Source organism: Panthera leo, chromosome F2 (assembly GCF_018350215.1).
Source record: "Panthera leo isolate Ple1 chromosome F2, P.leo_Ple1_pat1.1, whole genome shotgun sequence".
NCBI classification, from domain to species: Eukaryota; Metazoa; Chordata; class Mammalia; order Carnivora; family Felidae; genus Panthera; species Panthera leo.
The window spans coordinates 30,241,591-30,269,049 of NC_056695.1; the positions used below are offsets into that span (position 1 = coordinate 30,241,591).

Sequence of the window (27,459 nt, forward strand, 5' to 3'; positions counted from 1 at the left end):
TTTGAGGCTCTAGCCCTGTCCTGACCGCTGGATCCAGAACTGCTTAGGCATTGGAGATTTGGCCTCTTTTTACTTTTTCTTCTAACCTCCTTTCTGCAGCCTGTGCTGTCTTCAGGAATTCAGGAAAACTTGAGAAATTAGGTTTCTGGTTCTTCGTTGACAGTTATCTTATGATAATCTTGCCAACTACATAGCAACTAGTGTTGATTTGTCACCAAATGAAATTTTCCAGGCATTTGCAGAAAATGTCACCAGAGTCCTGTTTATACCTCCTTTAAATGAGCATGGTCTCACTGATTTGGCAAAGCTGCTAAAAATCAGCGTAAGCAACGTTAAGTCAGAAGATCAAATCTTACTTCTTATTCAAATAACACTTCAGGCTACCTACCTCAAATGAGCAGGAAGTCCAATCTTTTTCTTGGGGCCTCAGATGCTACTTCACAATTGTTCAAGTCAGTGTTGCTTCAGTGACTGTTAGTCTTCCAAACACCTAAAATTGGATAATCTTTTAGCGCGCATATGCTGGAAACGGTCCCCCACACAATCCAAAAGATTTTTGTCCAGTGCTCTGAGTAGTTCAGATGGCTGCAGAGACCTCAGTACCTGGTACATTGCTCTCGGCTTCCCCAAAGGAACAGTTTTGAAACCTACAGCCCTATCTGCAGCCATTTTTCCAAGTCGCAAATCATCTGGCTATTCCATGGTGGTTGGGGGTCAGGCAGGTTCCAGTATCAGCAACATAATATGTCAGGACAAAATCTGCTTCTGATGTGGCTGCCAGGTCACCATTCCAGACTTCCCTAAATGCGAGTTCCCTCTTCAGGGTCTCTGATATCCTTTCCTACCAGCTGACTTCCATCCATGAGAGTTCTAATTCTACTAAACCTCAAAATGGAAAAGAGGTGAGACTCAATGCCCCTGATACTTTCCCAGACACCTGACTATACAAGGAGGGGGTTTGGGGAAGAATGGCCTTTGCCCAGCCACAAGGTGCCAAGGTCACCCATCAGCAGGAGTAATAGTGCCCAATTACCCCATATTTGAAAAAAGAGGAACCAACTTGGTGATTCTTTTCCCAGCAATCTTGGGTATCTTGTTAACTCTACTTAAGTCTCTGGAGCTGACTTCTTTTAAATAGCAACTCCTTTTACTGGGGGGAAAAATCAGATTCCACATACCAAGACTTTATTAGTTAATTATTTAGTGGACTTTGATTTTAAAATGATAAAGATTTACATACAGTGTACAGGTCCTCAGGGATGCAGTCTCCAGGATCTCTAACAAGCTTTTGTGTTTTGACATAACAGGTTGGAACTGCAGATAGAATTTTTATTCTTGGAACAATGTATCATAGAATCACCCCCTCCTGAGGGTTGGAAAGAAACTTTATAAAAAAAAGCATCTTACCCCTCTATCTCTGGATCTTTTTGTCTAACCAATCAAGGCTATATAAAATGGTATGAATCCAAGCAATCAGACAGCATGCTCTATGCCCCTCATTTTTTAAAAAAAAGGTAACTTGAATAACTTCATCCCCATCCATATTAGATAAATTTTACCATGTAAAAACCTGTCTTCCAGGATACATCTGTAAGAGAAAATATATTCCAAATTCCATCCGTGTACATTCAGCTGCTTTTAAGGTTAAAGATCATTCAAGTATGTACAGAGTAATAATAATAGAGTCTACTATGGGCTAAGCATTGTTCTGAGGACCTTTGACTAATATTAACTCACTTAACCTTCACAACAATATCATTGTAGTGTCATTATCCCCACTTTGCACATGAATTTAGGCCTAGAGAGATTAAGTAACTTGACCAAGGTCACCGAACTGGTGACAGAACTGGAACTGCAGACCCAGGCATTGTCTGGTTCCACAGTATATGATCTTGACATTTATAGATATTGCTCATTAATTAATTCAATGTTTAATGAGAACTCTATTCAAGGCATTGAGGTAAACATGGTAGGGAATTCAAAGAATAGCATTTGTCCCTGCTCTCAAGAAGCTCTTATTTTTGTTTTTGCCTTAACAGCATCTATGAGTGGTTAATTCCCACCAACCTGAATCTTCTTCACATCACCCCATCACCTTGCCTATGATGTTAGGTCCTAGAGTTTTAGGCCAGAACCACAGACTTAAGGAATTGAGCAAGATCTTAAACCTCATTTGAATATGTTCATTTTACAGATTTGAAAAATGAAATGCAGAGAAGTGTCTTATTCGAGGTCACAATGCAATGATAAAGATTAATGACAAAGTGTAACTAGAAAGGCAATTTCTTGTCTCCCAATCAGTAACGTGTGTGCATGCAAATGTATGTAAGTTAAATTTATATAAGCTTAATTATAAACTTCCTAAGCAGAGGTTTCTGTTTAAAGGGGTCAATAGTAAAATATTCCATGTAGGCAATTATCATTTTATAAGGTGAATAAATAACCATCTATCACTATGCCACACCAGGTCTTTTATAAATCTTGGTATTCATATACTGGGTTTGGTGAAATTAGAAAAAAAGAATTTGGGTTGTCGTATTAGCTGCCAAACTAAATAAAATTTCCCTAATACTATGGGTATGACAGTGAATATCACAGAGGAAAATGTTCAAAGTTTTAGGCTCCATACAGAGATACCAGATTAACATTTCAAACCAACAGCTATCTCAGGGTCAAAGTTTAAACCAGGATAAAAAAGCAGCAGCTAACACTGAACATGTACCATGTGCTGGTACTATTCTAAGTACATACGATCTCATTTAATTCTGTGAAATAAAATTTCTGAACATGAGAGATCCCATTTTGAAGCTCCATTTTCCTTTCTAACTAGTGAATTCGTGAACTGGGTCCAAAGTGGCAACTGTTTTATAGGTAGTTGCTAAAAAGAACTGGCATTAGGACCATAAAACTGTTGGTTTGAACTTCATGAAGACAGAATAGTTAACTAAAACATAGTAAGATTAGTTGCATTTGACAGCACCAATAAAAGTCAGAATAATCGAAAGCAGCTCAACTGGTGGGGACCAATTAAGTTTTGGGTTTTTTTCTCTTTATCAAAATCACATAAGCAACCCAATTCTTTCTCAGAATAAACTCTTGCTTTGCCCACATGAGTGGGACACTTTTCTGGTTGCTAACAGAATCTGTGTTCTCTGAATTGCAACTGTGAGACTCCAAAGAAAAGACCTTTATTTTTTCATTAGTTTTGCCTCTTTTTCTTAGTTGACAATTCTCACAAAATTTGACAGAGTTCACATTACCACCTCCATTTTTTTAGGAGAGGATATTGGACTATAGAAAGATTAACTTGCCTACTCCAGGGCTAGGAAATGTGAGGAACAGGATTACAGTAATATTTCTCAATATCGATGCCTGCATGATCTTTGGAGAGGAGTACAAATGAACTAGATACTAAAAACTGCCACTGAAAATTGAGAAGTGTTATAAAACAAGCACACTATTCATTTGGGGCCTAGTCTGTACCTCAGCCCTTTATTTGAATAAGCATACAGGAAATGTGCTAGACATGGGGAGTATCAAAATGAACACTGCTTACACTATCATGTTGTTTATATATTATGTTTGTAATTCTCATGTTCAAGAATTTATAGCAAAACAGAATATGACAGGAATATAAACAGCTGTAAAACAAGCCAAGTTGGCTAAATATGAAATATAAACAATTGTGAGGAAAATTTAGAGTAAATCTCACTTACAGGTTGCTAAGTGGGATTAGCAGAAGCTTCATGGAGAGGGTGACATTGGAGCCGGGTCTGTAGGAATAGTCAAAATCGAGGTAAAGAGGAGGTAGGCCTCCTTGTAGGTTGTAGAAATAGCATGAACACAGGCATATTCATGAGATACCAAGTCATCCAGTTTGAATGGAGCAAGGTTGTGTATAAGAAGTGGGAGTAGAGATAAAACTGGAAAGAGAGAGTGAAGTCAGGGAGTATAATAAACACCTCACTAAGAAATACAAACTTTATTCAAAAGGCAAAGAAGCTTGCAGCAGGGAAGATACATGATCAAAGTTAGATTTTAAAATTAACCTGATAGTGATTGGAAAGTGGACAGAAGGACCAAAAGTGAGTTAAAGGTTTAGGGAAGCAACAACATAGGGCAGAACAAAAGTGATATTACTGGGAATGAAGAGATTGGTGAAAAGATATTATAGGAAACTTTTTGTAGGAAATAATTTGACTAAAAAGGAAAGAATGAAGGAAGAAAGGAAAAGAGGAAGAGATGACCCTGTGTTTCAGGGTAAATGGTAATGTCTTGAGTGGGAGATGTGCAAGACCAGATAAGCACAGTTATGACAGCAGAGGTGCTACATTTAAGATGTACTGATTCTGATGAGCCAATGAGAGACCCAGATAGGAATTTACATATTCATTCACTGTGTGAGCATTTACTGTCTGCCTATTCTATGGAGATCCCTTCCCTAAATACTTGGGATAGATCACAATCACTACAGAAGGAATATTTTCTTACTGCCCTTCCCCGTTTAAGAGACAATAAAGTGTCCTATTCAAATCCAGTTCTCTAAAACATTTCCAAACCAACATGTTTGAAAAATGGGCACCTTCCTCTGAATTTCTGTACATTAATGGTCTGTAGTGAACTGAAAACAGGCATCATTTTTTGATATTGTTTGAATCTCCCACAGTACCTCATTCAGAGTGGGAATTCAGTAATGCAGTTTGGCCAGGGGATTTCTTTTTCCTTTTATCTTCTATGATAAGAATACATCTTTTCTTAGCCTTGTAAAGCAGAAAGATCAGTAACATTTCACATCCAGAATACATGGCCACTATAAAAGGAGCCACAGAAGCTAAGTCGGCCTTGGACTGTGAAAAAGAATTGAATAATGGCAGAGCTAAGAAACTGGTATCCCACTTTCAATAGCAACAATTTTACAAACAAGAACAGGCAGCACAAAAATTTTAACAAAGTTGTACCCAAATAACAAACCCAAAGCAGGAACTAAGACATCCCATGAAAGCTCCTCTAGGTTATTTCTAGAAACATTCTGAAAGTCAAATAAATCCCTACAAACAGGTCTAATTATTCCCTCCAGGAAGTTTGCTTTTTCAGGTATGCTACACTTGAGGACTATTCCAACTGATGTTGGAATGATGAAAAGGAGTATGGATACAATTTTAGAAACAGCAACATGAAATGTACGTGATGTAACCCTAACAGCCTACTATATATATATAAGAATTGGCAAGTATCATTATCAGGGCCAATAATGTTGAAGTTCTCAAAATGACAAAAATGAGATCTCCATCTAGAAGCAGAACAAAGAAATAGACCCCACTCCTCCTGGGCATGTGTAGGTCATTACAAATCCAAAGCCTATGTTGTGCCTCTTATAACACCAAATTCTGTGTCCAAAGAAATCCATAAAATGGCCTAAGAAAAAAATTGTGTAATTGCCCCAATTTGCCAAGAATTACTGGCAAAGGAGTGTTTCATACTGTTTGAAACATCTGCAATTCAATATTGCAACCAAAAGCACGTTGGTAGCATAAGCACTAGGGTATTTCAGTCAATACACATTAATGCCTTGAAGACCATCTTTGCTTTGTTTAGGCACTTTGACTTTAACATTACCTCTTGAATGAGTCTTTCTTGCCTACCTTCAGAATCCCATAGTTGAATGGTCAAATTTGTGTCTCCATCTTCACCTGTCATAAGGTTTTTGTCACAGTCACCACTTGCAGCAGTTTAAGATCATCTAATTGCAAAAAGAGACGGCTGGAGTCTGGCCACTTAGCTCCTAACTAGATCTTCTGATGACCATTTCTTCATTCTTTGTGAAAAATAGTTTTTCAGTCTTTGCTCTATTCAGAACACTGAGAAATGACTTCCTTGCCTCTCCCAGAGTCATAAACCACAAAAGCAGGACGAAGGCAGGGAAATAACAAGTTTGCTAATCATTCTGAAAGTTTAAATAAATCACATATGCAGCAAAACCGGTTTTTAAAAAAGCTACAGAACATTCTTTTCAAGTAATAGAACTTAGGTAACAATTGTTTTGCTGGACCAAAGTCCAGTAGGAGCATGACTATCAAGCTTTTCAAAATACAAAGGTATCTAGTGAGGGGCGCCTGGGTGGCTCAGTGGGTTAAGTGTATGACTTCAGCTCAGGTCATGATCTCACGGTTTGTGGGTTTAAGCCCCACATTGGGCTCCTTGCTGACAGCTCAGAACCTGGAGCCTGCTTCAGATTGTCTCCCTCTGTCTGCCCCTCCCCTGCTCATGCTGTTTCTCAAAAATGAATAAACATTAAAAAAAAATTTAAACAAAGGTAAAAACAAAAACAAAAACAAAAAACAAAGGTATCTAGTGAGTAACACAACCTGTTGAACTTGTAGTTATGAAAATGTAAAAGCCACAGCTTTAACAGATTGGATTTATCAAGCCGAAATCTAATCTCTTTCCTCCAGACTTACTCAACTAAAAACCCTAAAAAGAAAGCTTGAGAAGGCTGTCTGATTTCAGGGTAGTTTAGAAATGAGAAGCCAGAGAGACTTTCTCTCTTCCCCACAGTCTTGTTCTCTTTAGGGGACTACTCATGCTGGAACCCCTGGTCCCTAGAGTCTGAGGATGCTGGTACCTGTCTGGTCTGCTCCACTATCTGGGACCTGACCTAACTTACCATCAGTATCACTATTGACACAAGTCCCTCCAGGCTGCTTTGTCTCTTCTCTAATCAAGGACAGGACCTCTTCTTCATTTTCCCCCTCAATCTCTGCCAGCCTTACTTCCCCTTTTCTCAGCACTCATTGCTATTTTTCCTGGTATATTTAGCTTTAGTTCAATTTATGAGGCATGTGTTGATCACCTACTATGTGTAAGTAATTATAACAGATGCTAAGGTATTTAGTCTGTGTTAAAACTTTCCGGTATTTGGGAATATATTTAAGGATTATTTCTACTTCTGGTCCTGTAGTTTCTGATAAAAGGGCCACTGGAACATAGCTATATTTACTGTCTCTTACTCATCTGGCACCTGCTACAGAGTTTTGTATTATAGTTATAAGAATGTATATATCTCATCATATTCACCACCGCAATTATAATCAAATTCTTGTTTGTAAAGTAGTTATTTGAGTGCCTACCAAACAAATGTGTCAGTAGTTGACCGAAGTCAGAAGTTACCTCCGTTCCTTGCATGAAAGTAAGATGAAGAGAGAAAATGAATATTCTGAGTTTATTCCTTTATTTAATTATACCTAAAACCACTATATGTGTCCATGATAATTAAAATAGAAAAGGGACAAAGCCTTCCCCAACAAGGGACAAAAACAAATAGAAATTATTTCTATTCCTTCCATATGGTAGTACTTTGTTGAGTACTGATGGAATATATCAGTCAGACACATCATTTTAAATATAGTTTTTTAAGTTTATTTTTGAGAGTGAGAGAGCGAGCTCAAGCGAGCATGAGCAGGAGAGGGACAGAGAGAGAGGGAGACACAGAATCTGAAGCAGGCTGCAGGCTCCAGGCTCTGGGCTGTCAGCACAGAGCTCAATGTGGGGCTCAAATTCATGAATGGTGAGATGGTGACCTGAGCCAAAGTCAGACACTTAACTGACTGAGCCACGTAGGCGCCCCAATCAGACACATCATTTTAAAAATAGTTATTTTTGGCATGTATTTTGCATTGATATAAAGACACTGTAATGAAGTTGTGCTACCTCACCTTTCCTCTCATTTGTAATACATTTACATAAATGAAGGTGAATCCTACTGGAAGAGGATCTTTATCAGAGAGATATGCCCCAAAGCAGTTAGGGGACACCAAGAAAACCATTTCCTCTTCCTAAGCCTGAGATTCCTCATCCAAAAACTTGGAGACCATCTCATTCACTCTTCTAAGTTCCTATGATTCATGTACACACATCAATTTACACATACTGACATACAGTTAAGGCTATACTTCCTGGCCTCATGATGCTAGGCTTAGCCATGTTACATGTATCTTCTAAAAGTCAGCTCTTTCTTCCTCTGTCGTAAAGGAACAATATCCAAAATGCAGTCATTCCTTCCTTCAGCTTAGATCCTAGAGTAACGGTGATATGCAGCAGAGTCACAACCAATCAACAGCTGACATTAAAATAAATGAAATATACCTTTTTTGTTGTTACTGACCATAACCTAATAAAAGCTAACTACAAAAATTTGCTAATAATTGAATGTCAGTTCATAGCTTAAAACACAAAAACTCAAATTAAATTTAGCTGAAAATTGATAATGGAAATGACATAATGGAAATAAATTAAAAGGGAACTTTTAGGAATAAATATATGTGATATGTGTAGTAAAAGAAATGGACTTAACAGAGAATTTTCCTCATCATTTCTGGCTTGAATCCTTACATGACTAATCCAAATAAGAATCAACATTTTTTAAAAACTGTTCTTCATCATTAAGATATTCCAAGATAATATTTCCACCATTATACAAAGGGCAATCCTCCTTAGCGATCCAGGTTTCCAAAGTATGATCCAAGGGTAAGACTTCTCCTGAAGTAACGTGACATAACCTTAATTTCTGTTAAGGGAAATAAATCATACTGTAATAAACAAACATGCTGGTAAAAGAGTATCCTAAAACTTTTATGAAAAAATTATGACCAGTTGTTACCTTAGCTGTTAATTTATTATTGTCATTTTTGAGACTGGTTAAAGAAGCCGCAAAGTCTATGGCTTTTCCGATGCTCCATCGGTGGCAAAAGAACATTGGTTTGCTTTTCTCTTTGCTCCCCTTAGGTAAGAAAACCTGAAGGTAAACTCTTTCTTTCTGTAAAAATAAAAAGTTAAAATATAGATTATGTATATGACACAGGCATCTCTTTTTGTCTCATGACCTCTCTTCCTGTCTTCTCCTGGTTAGAGGACTACCCTCTAATGATACAACTTTTAGTGGGAATACCAATCATAGTACCCATGAATCCACCTAAATGCATGGGCAGAGGACTGAAGACCCTAGCTAGGGTGGTCTGTGCAAACAGAAGCATGTAATGTAAAACAGGCCAAGCAAAGCCTTTTCCTGAGATTTTTAAAAAATTTTTTAATGTTTATTTTTGAGAGACAAAGACAGAGCATGATTAGGGAAGGGGCAGGCTCCAGGCTATGAGCTGTCAGCATAGAGCCCGATGTGGGGCTCAAACTCACAAACCGTGAGATCATGACCTGAGCTGAAGTCAGATGCTTAACCGACTGAGCCACCCAGGCACCCCTCCTGGGATTTTTTTATGTTCAAAAGCTAGAAGGAGGGAAGAGCAATCTGGTTGTTTTTTTTTTTTTTTTTTTGAAGTCTTATTGAATTAAACCTGAAGTTACCTATCTATTCCCCCCAAACCCTCTTAGCTGTTCCTGAACTAATGTGGAAAAGTTTCCTCAAATGGGAAAGGACTCCAACACAGAGAGAAGAGTCAAGGAAACAGATGGACTCTTTCAAGATGATGAGTCCTGGAATCCAGTCATCCCTTGAGATCAGATCAATGCATCACTCCCCATTATAGGATAAAAAAAAAATTGTTTTCATTAAGTTATTGTTATCAAATTTCTGTCACTTGCAATTTAAAGTTTCCTGATACATAGTAACATTTCACCTGAAAGACCTTACTACATATTTAGTTGCAGCAGGGCTCTCGAGAACAAAAGGTCCAATCAATCAATCAATAAAATAAGTACCATAACAAAACAGAATGATTCAGAGATTTGGAGACAGTTCCTCTAGTATTTTATGCCCTATATGCTTCCTTACATTGTATTTTCTTGCTAAGTTAACAAATGCAGGAGGAAAAATAAAGAGGAGCAAGGTGTTTGGCCCCTGATCTTCCCCAATTCCTAACAATTGCTTTAACAAAGTGTGGCTTTACAGACCAATTCCTGCTACAATAAATATTTTGTTATAATTGGATTATCTCTTAATTATAGGGGAAATATCACAATTATGGTAAGAAATAATAGATTCAACACGATTTCCATCTAAACACAAAGGAATTTAGATTTGTTGAAAACCAGTGAAATGTGTCATAACAGGTAACAAGTATTAAAAGAAAAAAAATGATCAGAAATTCAAGCCTTGGGCCAATTCTATAACCTAATAGTTCCTGCTCCAAAGCAAGGTAATAAGAGCGTAAATACAAAAGGAAAGAATGTAAAAGTTATAGCCTCACTGAAAGGAAGGAAGGTGGGCAGGAAGGCGCAAGCAAAATATGCTTGAGGATCAAAAACATAACAAATGCAAACAAGTGATAGGTAGGCTGAGCCACAGACTCTCAAGGTTCCAGAAGACAAAATAGTAGCCAAGATTTCAGCTTGTGGGTTAATGGGAAGCAACAGTGCTGCATGGAGGTAAAGTACCTGGCTCCGGCTCACTGCTTGGAAGGAGAGGCTAGTGTGGGACTTGTGCTCCAGGAAAGAAAGTTGAAGAAGGTACTGCTGAATGCTGACTACTGCTTACAGAAAGTAATATTTAGGAAAGGCAGAGAAGCACAGATAAACCTCTTGACAGCAAACAAAGCCAGCATCTTCCAAGTCAGTAAATGGATCCACAATAATCTGAAAATCTCTGGAGGGCAAAAGCCCAAACTGCCAATCTGAAACTTGGATTGGAATGGAAGTCCTGAGTAAGGCCAGTGGAAGAAAATGCAAAATTGCTCCAAAGGAAGAGGTGAGTGACAACAGTGAGATACAGTTAAGAACCTCCTACTCAAGATGAACATGCAGAATCTACAAATGGAAATTCAAAAGTTAACCTTACTATGGGCAGATGAACTAACTGAATTCAAAAAGACATTATAAAAAGTTATTTTTTTTTTATTTTTAAAAAGTTTATTTATTTGGTGGGGAGAGGGGCAGAGGAAGAGGGAGAGAGAGAAACCCAAACAGGCTAGCAGCACAGAGCCCAAAGTGGGGCTTGATCTCACAACTATGAGATCAGGACCTGAGCCAAAAATCAAGAGTTGGACGCTTAACCAACAGCCACCCAGGCACCCCTAAAAGTTTTTTAAATTATGAAATATCCATACAAATGGAACAAGAAAGTATGGAACAAAAACAAATGAAATAAGACAAGCTATGAAGATCCAATGAGAAATATAAAAATTTTTAAGTACAGTTTCTGAAATAAACTCAAACAGGAGAAATTTTGATAATCTTCAATAAAAAGGCTTAATTGATCTGAAGATGGATTTGAGGAAGTCCTCTAGAATGCCACACAAATAGATACAAAGAGAGAAATTATACATCCCAAAAATAGGTCTAACAAGATTTCAGAAGGAAGCAATATTCAGAGAAAATGACTGTAATTTTCCAAAAGTGAAGAAATAAGTGAAATTAAAGATGTACCTCCAGGCCCAAGCTGGGTAATTAAAATAAATCCAGATGTAGAAACATTGCACTGAAATTGGAAAATACCAAACTCTTAAAAGCTACTAGAGAAAGACTGATTACTCATAAAGCAATAAGATTGACAGATGTTTCCCCAATAATAGACAACAGGGAAAAATGAATAGTATATTAAGAGAGTTGAGAGAGTCTAATGGACAATCCAGCTCAAGTGAGGGCAAAATAAGGGCACTTTCAGACAAAAAAAAGACTCAAAGAGTTCACCAATGAAGACTCTTAATGAATGAACTACCAGTAGTTTAGCCAAAATAAAAATGAGTCCTAAGGAAAGGAGAAATTCAAAAAAATATGTTGGCAAATTTAAATAGCTATAGTACCGACTTAAAAATAATCATGTGTGAACAAGGATGATGGGACAGGACATATTCAACTTGAGAAAGCATGTCAAACTCCTGTCTCATTCAAGAGGATACAATACCAAGTAACTTTAAATTCTGAGAGACAAATTGGTATTTAGTTATATATGTTAAAAATTAAAATTGTTAGCACATGTCTATTATCATATTATAAAACATTACAATGGAGAGTCTAGATAATACAGTACAAAAAAGGGAACCAGCTAGTATAATTATTAAAAAAATTAAAACTACCCTTATGTTAATGGGGTGTGATTGTTTACCTGGAAATTGAAGGCAAAGAAAAGCATTTGGTAATGTGACTGAACATCTTTTTTCTCTATATTAGAAGTACCTAGATATAGAGGTTGGGGGAAACATTATGTTCACAACAAAACAAAACCCAGGAGATAATTAGGGATGAAAAGGAATAAGACGTAAATGAAAAACAAAATGTTACAGAAGTCACTAAAACACGATTTAAATAAATGAAAAGGCATACAAGGTTATTAGACAGGAAGACAATGTTCTATAGCACAAACCCAAAGTGAGTCCTTCAGGAATGATACTCAGTCAGGACTTGCTAATAGTCAGAACTTGTTGGGAGACTGAATTTTACTTTAACTTTACAGAAATCCCTAGATAATGTGTTGAGGTTTTCCATCAGTTACTTATACCTAGTGAGCAGGGAGAGGCCAGAATCTCCATGATAAAGAGGAAGGTATCAAGAGGGTAAAAATCCTCTTGAGAATAGCTAAGGGGGCTTCTCATAAATGGCCAAATCTTTACCTCCTGTCGGCACCATTATTCACAGCTTACATCCTTGTAGGAACTGGGGGACACAGAAAGCCACATTTCTAAAGACCATACTGGGTTCTCATGCCGTTTATAATGATTTCTCTCAGTTTCTCCATTTCCCCTTTAAAGAGCCTATGATCTTTAACGTTACTTGCTGGAGTCTGTCACTTAAAACCTTGTCCCATTAGGATAACCATAAAAATCCTAGGTTTTTTTTTTTTGTTTTGTTTTGTTTTGTTTTTTTAAGTATAATTAATACACAAGGTTATATTAGTTTTGGTGTAAAGCAGTGATTTAACAAGTTTATACAATTATGCTATGCTCACAAGTATAGCTACCATCTGTCCCTATACAATGCTATTACAATGTCATTGACTATATTCCTAATGCTATGTCTCTTATTCCCATGACTTCTTCATTCCGTAACTAAAAGCCTGTATGTCCCACTCCCCTTCACCCGATTTGCCCATCCCCCCATCTCAGAGAAAGTTTTAGTTTAAATAGAATAAGCATGAATAAATATGAAGAAAAAAACTGCTAAGAAAAAAAATATAGGTGAACTTACATTATCATATATTAGAACATTCTATAGAGTTATTGCATCAAATCAAGTTGGTACTGACCTGGGAGTAAAAAAAAAATATGAGTGGAATAGAATAGGAAATCCAAAAATAGATCCAGTAAAAATAAATCTTAAACTTGTCATGAATTGGAATACCAACTATCATCTTCAAAAGGAAAAATGATTTAATAATTGGTGATGGCAAAACTAGCTAAAAAACTGGAAGAAAATAAGATTGGGTCCTCAGCTCCTATTACATGCTACAAATTCCAGATGGATTAAAGACAAATGCAAAATGCCAAAAAATAAAAATCCTAAAGAAACCAAAGTGGGGGGTGCGGGGAAGCAGAAAAAGGCACACCTTAGAAAAAATTAAAACACATGTCAACAAGATACATAAGTGAAATCAATATATTTGATACATTTTGAAAACATATCTATAATCGATCTTATTTGGAAAAAGAATATCTATTATATTCCAAGAGTTTCCATAAGAAGTTGTCCAAACAAAATAAAAAGACAGGAGTATGGGTTAACAGACAACCAAAAAGAAAAATGATCAAAGGGTGATTGAAAGAACAACTACACATGGCTAACAAACATAATAAAAGATGCTCAAACTGAACACGCGAATTAAAGCAATTAGAAGGTATCTTTTTATAGCCATTAGACTGGAACACATTAAAACATATAATAGCTACTAGAAACCATGGGAGGAGGGGAAGCGTACCTCATATCTGACCACAAGAGGCAGTATATTAAACTGGGTAAGATGGCAGGTTTATCACCCGAGTGATCTTAAATAACTTCAAATCATTCATGTGTGAAATGAGGATATATAATATACCAGGAGGTTGTATTAAGGGAGGTAAAAAAAATTTAGAGCCAAAAATCAATGGCTGGCATAGTGTAATCAGTCAATAAAGGCTATTATAACTATTGCCAGTAGAAATGTAAATTGTTGCAACTTCTTTATAAAGCAGCTTAGCAACATCTATGAAGATTTAAAATACACGTATCCTTTGACCCAACAAATACACTCCTGGGAATTTATCTCACAAAAAGAAGAAACCGGACCAAGACTGCTTAGCACAGTAGACAAAACTGGAAACAAAGTGAATGTTCATCAATAGGAAAATGGCAAAGTAAGAATCTACAGACCTGTACATCCACACTATGGAATATTTATCTAGTTTTTAAAGAATCAGTTAGAGCTACACCAGCTCCCTTGAGAAAATTTCTGCTGGGCATTAATAAGGATACATACAGGTAATCTACCTAAAACCTGCTTTATTTTCACTTACAGCTATAATCACTATTTGACATGGCAGTATGTATTTAACAGTTAACTCACCGCATTGGAATATAAATTCCATGTTGGCAAGGACTTCTATTTACTCTTGTATACCCAGGGCCTGATATATAGTAGGGGCTCAAAAAAAAAAGTATTGACTAAATGAGATGATGCCATTTTTATAAAATAATGACCAAAAAAATTCTTTATGCGCTTGCATACATATACAAGTAAACACCCATTTATGTAAATTATACACAGGTATACACACATATATATGTATGCATCCATGTATATGTATAAATATATATGTGTATAAAGATACACATTAATGCAAGGGGAAAAGTTATAGCTACAGACGTGTCATGCTCCATGATGAACTATTAAGTGCATCACGAATCTGTTTTCTGAGGCCAGCCTACTTGGTTTCAATTTGTAATTCACCACTTACTAGCTATGCTTAACCATTTTGTGCCTGAGTTTTCTTACCTGTTAGGCAGAGATAACAGTTCCTATCTCATAAGCATGTTGTGAGGATTAAATGTGTTAGAAGAGGGCCTAGAACAAAGTAAGTGCTATACAAGTTTTTACTATTATGCCTAAGGAATAAAATAATTGCAAAACAATTTGAGCAATATTATTGGATACTTTAGGGCAGCCCTTCTCAACCTTGTCACTATTGACATTTGGGAATGTCAGAAAACTTTTATTGTGGGCACTGTCCTATGTATAGTTAATCTCTGGCCTATGCCCGCTAGATTTCATAGCATCCCCATGCCCAGTTGTGATCAAAATCACCTTCAGTTGAAAACAACTGCTTTAGTGGGAGGGACATGGACACAGGAGGGTGTGTTTGGTTTTTCCCCTTACAGATCTGTTAAAAGTTACACTTGTAAAGGCATGTACTACATTTGCAATTTTAAAACCAACAAATGAAGTTTTCAAAAAAAAAAAAAAAAAAAAAAGGAAAATATTAAGAACAATCACTAACAAAAGAAGACTGCAATCAATGGTTTCTAAACCAGCAGAATAAAAGGGAATATAGAAAATGCAATCAACATGAAGGATGTGAGGAGAGAGAAATAAATCAAGGAAAAGGATGATAAGCAGAAAGCTTAAGATGGAAGAAGTATGTTCAAATGTATCAGTGATCACGATAAATACAAATGGATTCAACTCACCTATAAAAGAGATATTATCAACCTGGATTAAAAAAAGAAAGTCCAGCTATATGCTGCTTACAAAAGACACCCTAAAACAAAACACAGAAAAGTTGAATATAAAAGGGATTTTAAAAGGACGTAACAGTTAAGCATTCACTAAAAGAAAGCTAGTGAAACAGTATTATAATTCACAATAGGATTTAAGGTAAAATTCATAAAGATACAACGATGAAAAAATTTCATGTACCTGATATTATTTAGAAAAAACATTAGAATTACAAGAAAGAAATCTGACAAAATCAGTTGTATCAGGAGATTTTAACACCCTCAGTCTCAGAAACCAATAGATCAAGCAGACCAAAAATTAGTATGCACACACATACACACAGACATGCATATAAATACATACAAACGGGAGGGGTGGCAGGAGAAAGACTGCAAATGACAAAGCAAAATGAGCAAAATGTAAGTAACTGGTACATTTGGATAAAGGATATGGAAAAAAATCATTGTACTACTTTTGTAACTTCTGTGTTTAAAACTGTATCAAGTTACCAAATAAAAAACCCACACTCAAACAAGTAGGTTGAAAATAAATTCACTGTCAAGGTGAGAAGATGGAAAAAGATCAGAAAATCCAACATAAAAGGAAATATAAAAATCAGAATTTAGTGACATTGAAAGCAGAAAACCAGTAGAAAGGTCAATCAAACCAAGATATGCTTCTTACAACTAAAATATAAATTAAACACACACACACACACACACACACACACACACACCTCTAACAAGACTGTTCAAGGAGAAAATAAAGTACAAATGAAACATATTAACAATGAAATGGAATGACTACTAAAGACACAACAGAGATCTTGGAACGTAAGAGAAAAACTTGAACAATAAACTGGAAAATCTACATCAAGTAGTAAGTTTTAAGACCAATTAATATTTACCAAATTTCAGAAGAAGTGACTATCCAAATAAACCAAGAACTATTTAACACATTGAAACCATATTCAAAATTCTCCCCTCAAAAATGGCAACAGATTAAAACGTTGTAACACCCTTTACCAACCCTTCAGGAACAAATAATCCCCATCCTCTACAAAGATTTCAAAGAATAGAAGAGAGAAAGCTACTCAACAAATTTTATGTGCATAGTCTCGCTACTAATAGCACAAACAATAATATATTAGCTAATCAATTTAGCAGTGCATTTTAGAAGAATTATATACCAGAGTCAAGTAGTTTGTTTTGGAAGATGTGGGTGATTTTACAGAAAAATAGATTAATGTAATTGAAAACATTCATAAGGAAAGAAAAGATACCTGATCATCCTACTAGAGGTAGAAAAAAAACTTACAGTAAGAATTTATACATATTCATGATATAAAGTCCTAGCAAATTAGGAACAGAAAGAAGTACTGCTCACCTGATAAAGGCTTCTACTGAAAATTTACAGCAAATGTAGTATTTACTGATGAAACTTTAAAATCATTTGCATTAAAGTCAGAGAAATGATGAAGATGCCTACTATCACTCACATTATTCAAGATGTTCTGGAAATCTCAGCCAATACACTAAGACAATAATAATGAGAAAGAGAAAAGAAAATTTGGCAAACACACACACACACACACACACACAACCACAAAACTGTCATTTGCAGAAGATAAGGCTACACAGAAAACATCCCAGAAAATCTAACTATGGGTACTCCTAGGAAGATTATTTGCTGGATAGAAGGACAACATACAACAAACAACGAGCAATAATCAGTCATGAAAATAAATTTTTTTTAAGTTATTTACAATGGGGCGCTTGGGTGGCTCAGTCGGTTAAGCGTCTGACTTCAGGTCATGATCTCAAAGTTCGTGAGTATGAGCCTGGCATCGGCTCTGTGCTGACAGCTCAGAGCCTGGAGCCTGCTTCAGATTGTGTGTTTCCCTCTCCCTCTGCCCCTCCTGCACTCGCATGCTGTCTCTCTCAAAAATAAACATTTAGAAAAAAAAAATTTAAGTTATTTACAATGGCAGCAAAACAATTAGCAGACTAAGATATATAAATATATATATAATATATATATATGCATTATAAAATGTTAAAGATCTAAAAAAAGACCTAAAGAAAAGTTGGAAAGATCAATCATAGACATAGATGGGAAGAATCAAAATTCTAAAGATGTCAACTATCTCTAGTTTAAAATTTAGCATTAATTCCTATCAAAATTGCAATTTTAAAGAACGGGACAAAGTGGTCGTAGGTTTTTGGTTTTGGTTTTTTGTTTTTGTTTTTGTTTTTTTACAAATGAATAAATTGCCAAGAATAGATGTGACTGAAAGAATAACATGGACAGACTTGTCCTTATTATAAAACTATGATAATTAAGACTGTTTGATATTAATGCAAAGACAAACAGACCAAAGGAACTGAACTGAGATCCCTAAATTAGTCTTACATGTCTAGAACAATATGGTGTATGACAAAGGTATCATTATAAGGAGGAACTCATTATCTTATGTTATGACAACAGGAAATCCCTACTGGGGGAAAAAAATCTCTATTTACAACTAAATTCGAAATGGAACAAAGAGTTAATTTTTTTTTAACTTCTGAAAGAAAATATAAGAAAATCTCATTTCCAAACATACAAATTAAGGAAAACGATAAATTTGAGTACATTAACATTCTGAAGTCTGAACTACTAAAGAGATTAAAAGCAAAGTGAAAACAAGCCATAGACTGAGAAGATATGTGACATCCATTTACTCAAGAAAGCATCAGAATTCAGAATATATGAACAATCCTATAATTTTTAGCAGTACCAAAAAAAAAAAAAACCCAACAGAAAAATTGTGCAAAGGATATGAATAATTTACAGAGGTAAAACAGCTAATAAGTCAATGCAAAGTAGCTGAACCTTATTAGTCACAAAGGAAATTCAACTTTAAACTTCAGTAAATTTAGAAACAAGAAACACCAACTCTCAGACACTGTAGGAATGAGATAAATCAGTACAACAACTGACAACAGTCTAATAAAGCTGAAAATAAGCAAACTCCATGACCCAGCTTTTCTATTTCTAGGTATATTCCCTAAAGTAGCATTTTTCAATCTGATGGTCTCAATCCTTTAGGGGTTATAAAATCAACAGTCTTTAAAATAAAACAGAATAAAAAACATCAGAGTATATAACACTAAGGCTAGTATGTAACATATAAGGCTAGGTATTACTGATAATGGGTTAAGCTATGTATATAGGTATGTAGTATGTACATACACAAGTACCTACTGGAATGTTCTATAAAATATAATGGATATTATGGAGTTTTAAAGGGACCACCCTAGAAAAACATTCCCACATATACACAAGGATGTTCACTGTTGTAACAGTTTATAATAGCAAAATATCTGAAAAACATCTGAATCTTCATTAGGAAAATGGATAATTTGTGGCATATTCATACTATGGAATAATGTATACCTATTAAAATGAATGAACTAAATGTATCAGCATGGACAAATGTTAAAAATATGATGCCAAGTGAAAAAAAGAGTTGATCTGGTTCACTGTGACTTCTCAAAGTGAAAAAGTCAAAATTATTATCTACGCAGATATATACCATATACCAGTAACAATACATTTCAAGTTCAGATTAGTTGTTACTTGATGGGTGGGAGGAGTCCAAAGGGGGCTATATTTGAAACATTTTTGTTTTTCAAAATCTGAGACCAACCTGTGGTAATGACTTATCTCCATCAGCATGCATCTTTAATTTCATCAGTGCTACCTTTGCAGCCGTTTCACTGTTTTTTGCACCTTTCCTTCGTTTACTTGCTGTCCCTCCTGTCTTAGAATCTAAGAAATAAGTATAAGCATATAAGCACATAGAATTTTTACATGAAAAATGTCCAGAGTTCTATCATTTGTTATAGTTTTGAAATATACACAAATAACACATAATAGTTATACAGAACCACATTTTTTTTTTGTTGGTATCATACATGACCATTATAAAAATATCATCAAGGTTGATCTAAGCAATCTCTACATGAAAAAGCTCACTGTTATGTGCTTTCCTTTCCAATTTAAGCCTATTTAATCCAAAACAAATCACTAACATTTCTACAGAAAACTTTTTTTTTTAATATTTATTTATTTTTGAGAGAGAGACAGAGCATGAGTTGGGGAGGAGCAGAGAGAGAGGGAGACACAGAATCTGAAGCAGACTCCAGGCTCTGAGCTGTCCGCACAGAGCCCGATGCGGGGATTGAACTCAGGAACTGTGAGATCGTGACCTGAGCTGAAGTCGGACACTTAACCGACTGAGCCACCCAGGTACCCCTGCAGAAAACTTTTAAGATTTGGTCATAGATTTTAATAAAGGTACTATCCTTAATACAGAATGAAAATTCTGAACATGTTGGCAGAGAGACTGGTTTAAGCAACAGATACATTCTTCCCAGCACCTCAGATTATCAGCAGCATTCACAGAACAGCTGATGAGACTTAATGATTAGTCTTTAGAGAAAGCAAACCACTGCGCTGGCCTTATGAATACCATTTCCAGCCATGATACTTGACCAGCTGATCTAAGTGGCCCAGTAAAAGAGAATATCGGGTAAGTACTTCCATAGAATTTCCAATCTTTCATTGGTCAGCATTCTAAGAAATATGGGCACATAAATGCCATCAAAATCTATACCAGGTTGCAACCATTGGGGCCATTAAAAACACCTTCCAGGGGTGCCTGGGTGGCTCCATTGGTTAAGCATCCAACTTTGGCTCAGGTTATGATCTCACAATTCATGAGGTCAAGCCCCATGTTGGACTCTGTGCTGACAGCTCAGAGCCTGGAGCCTGCTTCAGATTCTGGCTGTCTGTCTTTCTCTCTCTGCCTCTCCCCTGCTCGCTCTCTTTCTCTCAAAAATTAACATTAAAAAAAAAAAAAAAAACCACCTTCTGTAAGTGGCAAGCTGACATAAGAAGCAGGACTCCATAACTAACAGATATACAGCAGTAAGGAAACAACCAAACTTTCTAGATACTTGCCAATAATGTCTTTAACAAGTTTCTGAGTGGCAGCCATACGAGGCTTAGGAATTTCCAGTTTTTCACATTCATGATCCGACTGATGACGGTGCCTATGAGCAACAGAAGAGTGACACTAGTTCACGTATTTGCAAGACTTAAACAGATACATAGAATTTGAATGGTCTGAGTGATCACCTCAGGCAAAAATTCTTCTCACAGTAAGGACATTTAACTGGCACAAGCTCTCTTTCAGCACAGTCCCTGAATGAGCATGGGTAAGACGTGGGCTTATCCGACTTCAGTCTCTCATTGATTATGGTCACCTGAAAATGGAAAAAGGAGGAAATGGCATTACAGAGTTCATATATAACACAAATCAACATCTGTTTTGGAAGGCAACATATGTAACATTTTTGCTTAAACTTGTTAGAGCAACTTACATTCTCTCATCTAACAGATTATAATAAATGTTTGTGTGATAAATGATTACTGTGCTGACTGTTCTACATTTTCATAACTCTCTTACTATGGTGTATTTATCTTCTAAGTCAAGTTAAAATGACTATTCAGTTACTCTTCATAATTTTAGAGTTCTACTCTGTACCAGTCCTAATCAAAGATGCCCCCATAATAATATGCTTAGGTGACCATCTCATCAACCCTCAAAGAGCAAGTCATAACTACTTTCTACGCTGACTTTAGTTTAATACGTATATATATGAAAGAACACTTAAAATTATGTTTATGATACAGAAGATTAAAGACAGTTTCTGTAATGATACATTCTCTATTCTGCATGTATTATTGTATTACCAGCAAATATTACATCAGAAGAAGAGATGTTACAAGATTAAAAAATGTATAGGGGCGCCTGGGTGGCTCAGTCGGTTAAGCGGCTGACTTCGGCTCAGGTCACGATCTCGCGGTCCGTGAGTTTGAGCCCCGCGTCGGGCTCTGGGCTGATGGCTCAGAGCCTGGAGCCTGCTTCCGATTCTGTGTCTCCCGCTCTCTCTGACCCTCCCCCGTTCATGCTCTGTCTCTCTCTGTCTCAAAAATAAATAAACGCTAAAAAAAAAAAAAAAAAAAAAAAAATTAAAAAATTTAAAAAAAAAAAAAAATATATATATATATATATATATGTATATATCCAGGTCAGGATAGTTTGAGTTTTAAATAACCATGTTTCTAGAGTTGAATGAACTTTTGCAGGCTCCGTGATGTCAACCCAGAGCCTCATGTAGAGCTGGATCTCATCAACCCTCTGATCAGGAGGTGAGCCAAAATCAAGAGTCAGACAGACGCTCAATCACCTGAGCCACCCGGCTGACCCAAGATAATTTCTTAAAATCTACAACCAAAGGGCATTCCTCTATATAAATGGTAGTTATACCTTGTTGGAATTAATTTTAATATTTATTTTGAGAGGAAGAGAGAGCATACAAGCACAAGTGGGGAGAGGGAGGGAAGGAGGGGGAGAGGGAAGGAAGAGGAAGGGGGGAGGGGGAGGGGGAGGGGGGAGAGGAGCAGCAGCAGCAGCAGCAGCAGCAGCAGCAGGGGACATGCAGAGGGAGAGGAAGAGAGAAAATCCCAAACAGGCTCCTCCATGCTGTTAGGAGGAGATCATGAGATCATGACCTGAGCTGAAATCCAGTCAGACACTTAACTGACTGAGCCACCTAGGTGCCCCTTGGGGTTAACTTCTTAACTACTTTTCCAAATTTGTTCTAATGGTCCACTGGTAAAACGATTTTCAATTCATTATTTAATTAATGAGATCTAATTGACATTGCACAAGAGACGTTCATAGAAGTCAAATATTGTAAGAAAAAGGAAAGTACAAGGATTTACAAGCTGCATAAGAAACATTAATATGTTTACTATATGACTATTTCTCTCCAACTAATCCTGCATAATACCAATATGCTAATTTTTATTTTCATCACATAAATCACCTCAACCTCAAAGGACCAGATTTGAACTGAAGTTCATTTAACTCGAATTTTCTATAATTGAGAGAACAGATATAAAAGTCCTCAGTAAAGTGCTTGGTAATTGCTGGTCAGGAATAAATACTAACTGAAAAGTGTGGGTCAAATGCTTCTTTCTAAATGGAGTGAGCTCAGTTTCACTTTCTGCCTTTCTCGGACCAAAGGAGGTGGAGCCACTTATTAGGAGTTGGAGAAAATTACATTTGGCATGCTGGGCTCAGCTTTCTCTTCGAGGCCTAACCTGGTGAAGCACTGTGTGATTGGTGGGAAAATCTGCCTAATTCTGAATCTCCTTTGCACCCTAGAAGGCTCTACACTAAGCTTCATTCAGTTTATCCTTTATGAGTAATAAAGAGGATACTTTGGCTTCTATTTAACAGCCCTTATTAATGTCTCAATTTGGTCAGAATTGGTGTGGGGATTTTTATCGGACTACAAGTTGGTTCTTGGTGATCTAAGGCCAATCGAGTCAGAACAATCTGCAACCACACAATCCTAACACCAGGATCCAGGGAAAATGAACAAAACAGTGAAGGTGAACTGGAAGGAGTATATGATGAGGCTGTTAATTCCACTGTATATTTGTAAATATAGAGCCTAAAGCTGTAAGTGGGCTAAGTAAACATAGCTGAAATACACGAGAATTCTAACGATTTGTCATTACTAAGGAGACCAATTTTTCTTTAAAACAAACTATGAAAAATAACAAAATGAAGTAAGAGCCTCTTTACATCATCAGTTTAGTATGCCAAATTTTAATCTGTGGTACACTGACTGGTTTTAAACTGAATCAAATTCAAAATCAAAGTACATAAAAAGAAACATGTTTTATTAGGAGAACTATTAACATACCTCACGGCAGCTGTGTGACTCCCTGCTTCTGTGTTCAAGGCTTAAATAATTTAAAAAAAAAAGTGTTTATTTAAATGCAAACAATCAAATATAACTACAGTTAATTGGAGATATTTTAGTGGTTAGTATCCTTAAGATTAGTTACACTACATTAAAACTCTGCATATAATAAACTGAAATGGCAAAACGTAGAGCATCTAGAGTCTCAAAACCCAACTGTTGAACGTACACAAATACGATTCACCACTCTAAGATACCTTTGAGTGCTCCAAGGTGTGTGCAAATAAAAGGAGTTAAAAGATTCTTAATATTTCTCAAAGACCATCAGAAATAAAATGTCAAAGAAGTGCTCTTGTTCTAAAGGACTTAAAAATATGCATTACTTTTATTTAATCCTAATAAATCTTTGAGTGATCTTCTGAAAATAATTCTTTCAGTGTTCTATTTAATCAATTAAATGCCTAAAACATGAAAGTTTAATTACAAAGAAAACACATTTTCCAAAAATCTTTGGTTAGGTCCCAGGTTTTACTTTGCATGTGATATGTTTACGAAGAACATGTGATAGCCAACTTAAGAGATGTATAGGTTGGGCTCTTCATTTGATTAACTAAGATGAAGAGTAGTAACAATACCTGGATATTTTTTTCTACCGTATTCTTTGAATTGTGGATATGTTCTCCCCTTACGATTAAGACACAAATACAACTTTTACACACACACAAAAAAAAAAAAATCACACACATAAATCCATTTCTGAAAGTTTGAAGTTTAGCCCCATATATCCACAAGTAATCAGAGCCTATGCCTAATCTTTTTTCTAATTATGAATACAAAATATCAATGGCTAAAGTAAGAACTATTTTAAATCATTCTGCTTTTCAGAAATAAATGTCTTATTACAAACACTAAAATTATTCCCAAATGCTGCATAAAGATTTAACTTACCAAAATACTCCTGAACAACCATCACAAACAAATGGGAGAAAATCTAAAATTGAGGGAAAATGTTATAATGTTATATGCACTGGTCAGTATCCAATTTTGATTTAGTTTCCTTAAAAAGATTTTTAGAAGTACTGAACTACATCTATTGGAGAACTTTCCTTTTTGACCAATATCCTAGTGTAACAAGTAGCTAAACAAAAGCTATCAAAACCTCAAGCATGGAGAGCAACTGGATTATCAGAAGATAAATGTTACTTGTAGTGTGCTAAATCAGAAAAAAAAGTTCTGGGTTGTTATGGTTGACCAGATTTACTATGCGTTATTTCTGAGTACCGTATACTGCAGAAGTCCTGCATTTGAAGTGAAAATCCTGGGTTTCGATTATGATTCCACAGTTTATTAATCTAGCAACACTACAAACTGTTTAACTGTAGAGCTTTGTGGGAGGGGGTGGAAAGAAGATGGCAGAGTAGGAGGATTCTGAGCTCACCTCCTCCCATCAACAAACCAAGATAACAGCTACATCTGAAAACCACCTGAAGACAGCTAGAACAGACCTTCCACACTTAATCCTACCGAGAGAGGCCATATAGAAGTGTAGGAGGGGTGCAGACAGTTAGGAACCAAACCGGTGTAAGACTTCCCATCAATGGAAGAGACACCACAAAACACAGAAAAGCTAGAGGATCAGAGTCCATAACGTGCACCCCAGTCACTGGGAACAGGAAGTCCCAGAACATCTGGCTTTGAAAACCAGGGAGGCTAAACTTGGCAAATTTCTAAAATCAGCGGGGCTTAACTCCAGGTACTTCAAAAATCTCCAAGAGCTGGAGGCAATAGTAAATTGAGTCCTGACCCTTAAAGAGCCAACATGATAAATAACTGCTGGAGACTAGCACAGAAGCAGCAGTTTGAAAAACACCTGGGGTATTCATGAAAGCAATTCATTTACTAATCTCAGAGTGTGCACTAGAGAGACAGGGATCTCCAGGAGACCTCTCCAAGAACAAAAGTGCTAGGAGGCACCATTTCTCTTCTCCTCTCCCAGGCCAGATAGCTGTACGCTTGGAGAAACGAGCACTAACTACCGACCACCTTGCCAGCACCCTGTGTCTGCCCATGTATTCACCTGCGTTTCCACCACATCCAACCCGCTCACTTCAGCAGACTCCCTCCAGAGTGGCTCCTCTCCTGTCACACTACAAGCAGTCCCAGCAGGGACCAGTGTCACTCCAAAGCGACTCCTGCCCTGGGGAGAGATGGAGATAATCCCACACACCAGCCTGCCCAAAGTTCCAGCAACTTGTAGCAGGCCACGCAGCAGGGAAAGCCCTGCCGTTCAGTGGGACCACAGAAGCTGATGGCAGACACGCAGTCTGATTGCTGGCCCACTCACCTACAGGCCTACCAGGGTCTCTCAACAATATAGGAACCAAACTCCGCCGAGTAGCAGGCAAAGTAGGTCTTGCAGCCAACAGGGATGAAGGCAAAGGAGGCTTAGGCACAACAGTGTGCACACAGCCCATCCAGAAGACATCCCTGGAACAGATGGTTCTAGCAACCAGAGGGTACTGTGCTACAAGGCACCACAGGACCTCTTCTACAGAAGTACACTAACTTTCACCACCAAGACACATAGCAGATCTCCCAAATACAAACATGGAGAGTTACACAGTATGCAGAGGCAGGAATAGGTCCCAAATGAAAGAACAGGGCAAAGTCACAGAAAAGAGCTAAAAGAAACTGAGATAAGCACTATGCCCAAAAAAGCAAGTATTAGTCACAAAGATACTCAATGGACTTGAGATAAGAATGGATGAAATCAGTGAGAACTTCAACACATAGACAGAAAATGTAAAACAGAACCAGTCAGAGATGAAGAATTCAATAACTGAAATAAACACACTAGAGAGAACAAGAGATTAGGAAAGGCAGAGCAACAGATCAGCAATCTAGAAGACAGGATAATGAAAAGCAACCAAGCTGGAGAACAAAAAGAAAAAACAATAAATGAGAATAGGATAAGGGAACTCAGCAACATCATCAAGCGTACTAATATGCACATGATAGGGAGCTCAGAAGAAGAGAGAGAAGGGGGCAGAAAAATTACTTGAAGAAATAATAACAAACATACCCAAATCTGAGGAAGGAAACAGCCATCCATATCTAAGAAGTGAAGACAACCTATAACAAGATGTACTCAAGAAGGTTCATACCAATTATAATTAACATGGCAAAAAGACAATTTTAAAAGCAGCAAGAAAAAAAAAAACAAAAAAAAAACCAGGCATATATATAAGGAAAACTCCATAAGGCTACCAGCAAAAACTTTTTAAGCCAGAAGGTAGTGGCATGATATATTCAAAGTACTAAAAGGAAAAAACCTGCAAACAAAAATACTCTACCCATCAAGGTTATCACTCAGTATAGAAGGAGAGATAAAGTTTCCCAGATAAGTGAAAGTTAAAGGAGTTCATCACCACTAAACCAGCCCTACACAAGACGTTGAAGGGAATTCTGAGTGGAAAGAAAACACCTTAAGTAGAAGAAACTTATGAAAGGAAAATATTCCACAGGTAAAAGCAAACATATAATAAAGGTAGTAGATAAATCACTTATAAAACCAGCATGGAGATTAAAAGGCAGTAATTAAGGATATCTACAAAAATGAGTCCTAAAATTAGGTAAAACATGATATATACATAAAACATGGGTGGGGGGTGGAGAGTAAAAATTTAGTGCTTTTTAAAATGTTCAAGTTTAAGTAACCATCACATTAATATAAACTGCTGTATGCATAAGATGTTATATATGAACCTCACAGTAACCATAAATCAAAAACCTGTAAGACATACACAAATAATAAAGAGAAAGAAATCCAAGCATAACACTAAAGAAAGCCATCAAACCACAAGAGAAGAGAGAAAGGAACATGAGCACTGCAAAAACAACCATGAAACAAGTAACAAAATGGCAATAACTACGTACTTGTCAATAATTACTTTAAATGTAAATGGACTAAATGCTCCAATCAAAAGACACAGGGCAACTGAA

The 27,459-nt window shown here is 36.6% G+C and overlaps 2 protein-coding genes across 2 annotated transcripts in view; both read right to left on the reverse strand.

Moving 5' to 3' along the window:
• SLC10A5 (solute carrier family 10 member 5) lies at positions 1–7,823 on the reverse strand. The gene is given in 12 exon segments (XM_042923352.1): positions 1–4,888; positions 4,891–5,016; positions 5,019–5,053; positions 5,055–5,188; positions 5,191–5,217; positions 5,220–5,320; positions 5,323–5,359; positions 5,361–5,520; positions 5,522–5,696; positions 5,699–5,779; positions 5,782–5,935; positions 7,713–7,823. Coding segments are annotated over 12 exon segments (1,359 nt in total). The 3' UTR covers positions 1–4,670.
• Positions 7,584–27,459, reverse strand: part of ZFAND1 (zinc finger AN1-type containing 1) — a 24,330-nt gene continuing 4,454 nt past the window's right edge. Inside the window, exons 2-8 of the mRNA XM_042923313.1 lie at positions 24,406–24,448; positions 23,458–23,497; positions 20,813–20,940; positions 20,636–20,727; positions 19,320–19,441; positions 8,657–8,812; positions 7,584–8,563 (exon numbers count right to left, since the gene is read on the reverse strand). Coding sequence (XP_042779247.1) covers positions 8,393–8,563; positions 8,657–8,812; positions 19,320–19,441; positions 20,636–20,727; positions 20,813–20,940; positions 23,458–23,497; positions 24,406–24,448 — 752 coding nt within the window. The 3' untranslated portion in view covers positions 7,584–8,392. The remainder of the gene's footprint in view (positions 8,564–8,656; positions 8,813–19,319; positions 19,442–20,635; positions 20,728–20,812; positions 20,941–23,457; positions 23,498–24,405; positions 24,449–27,459) is intronic.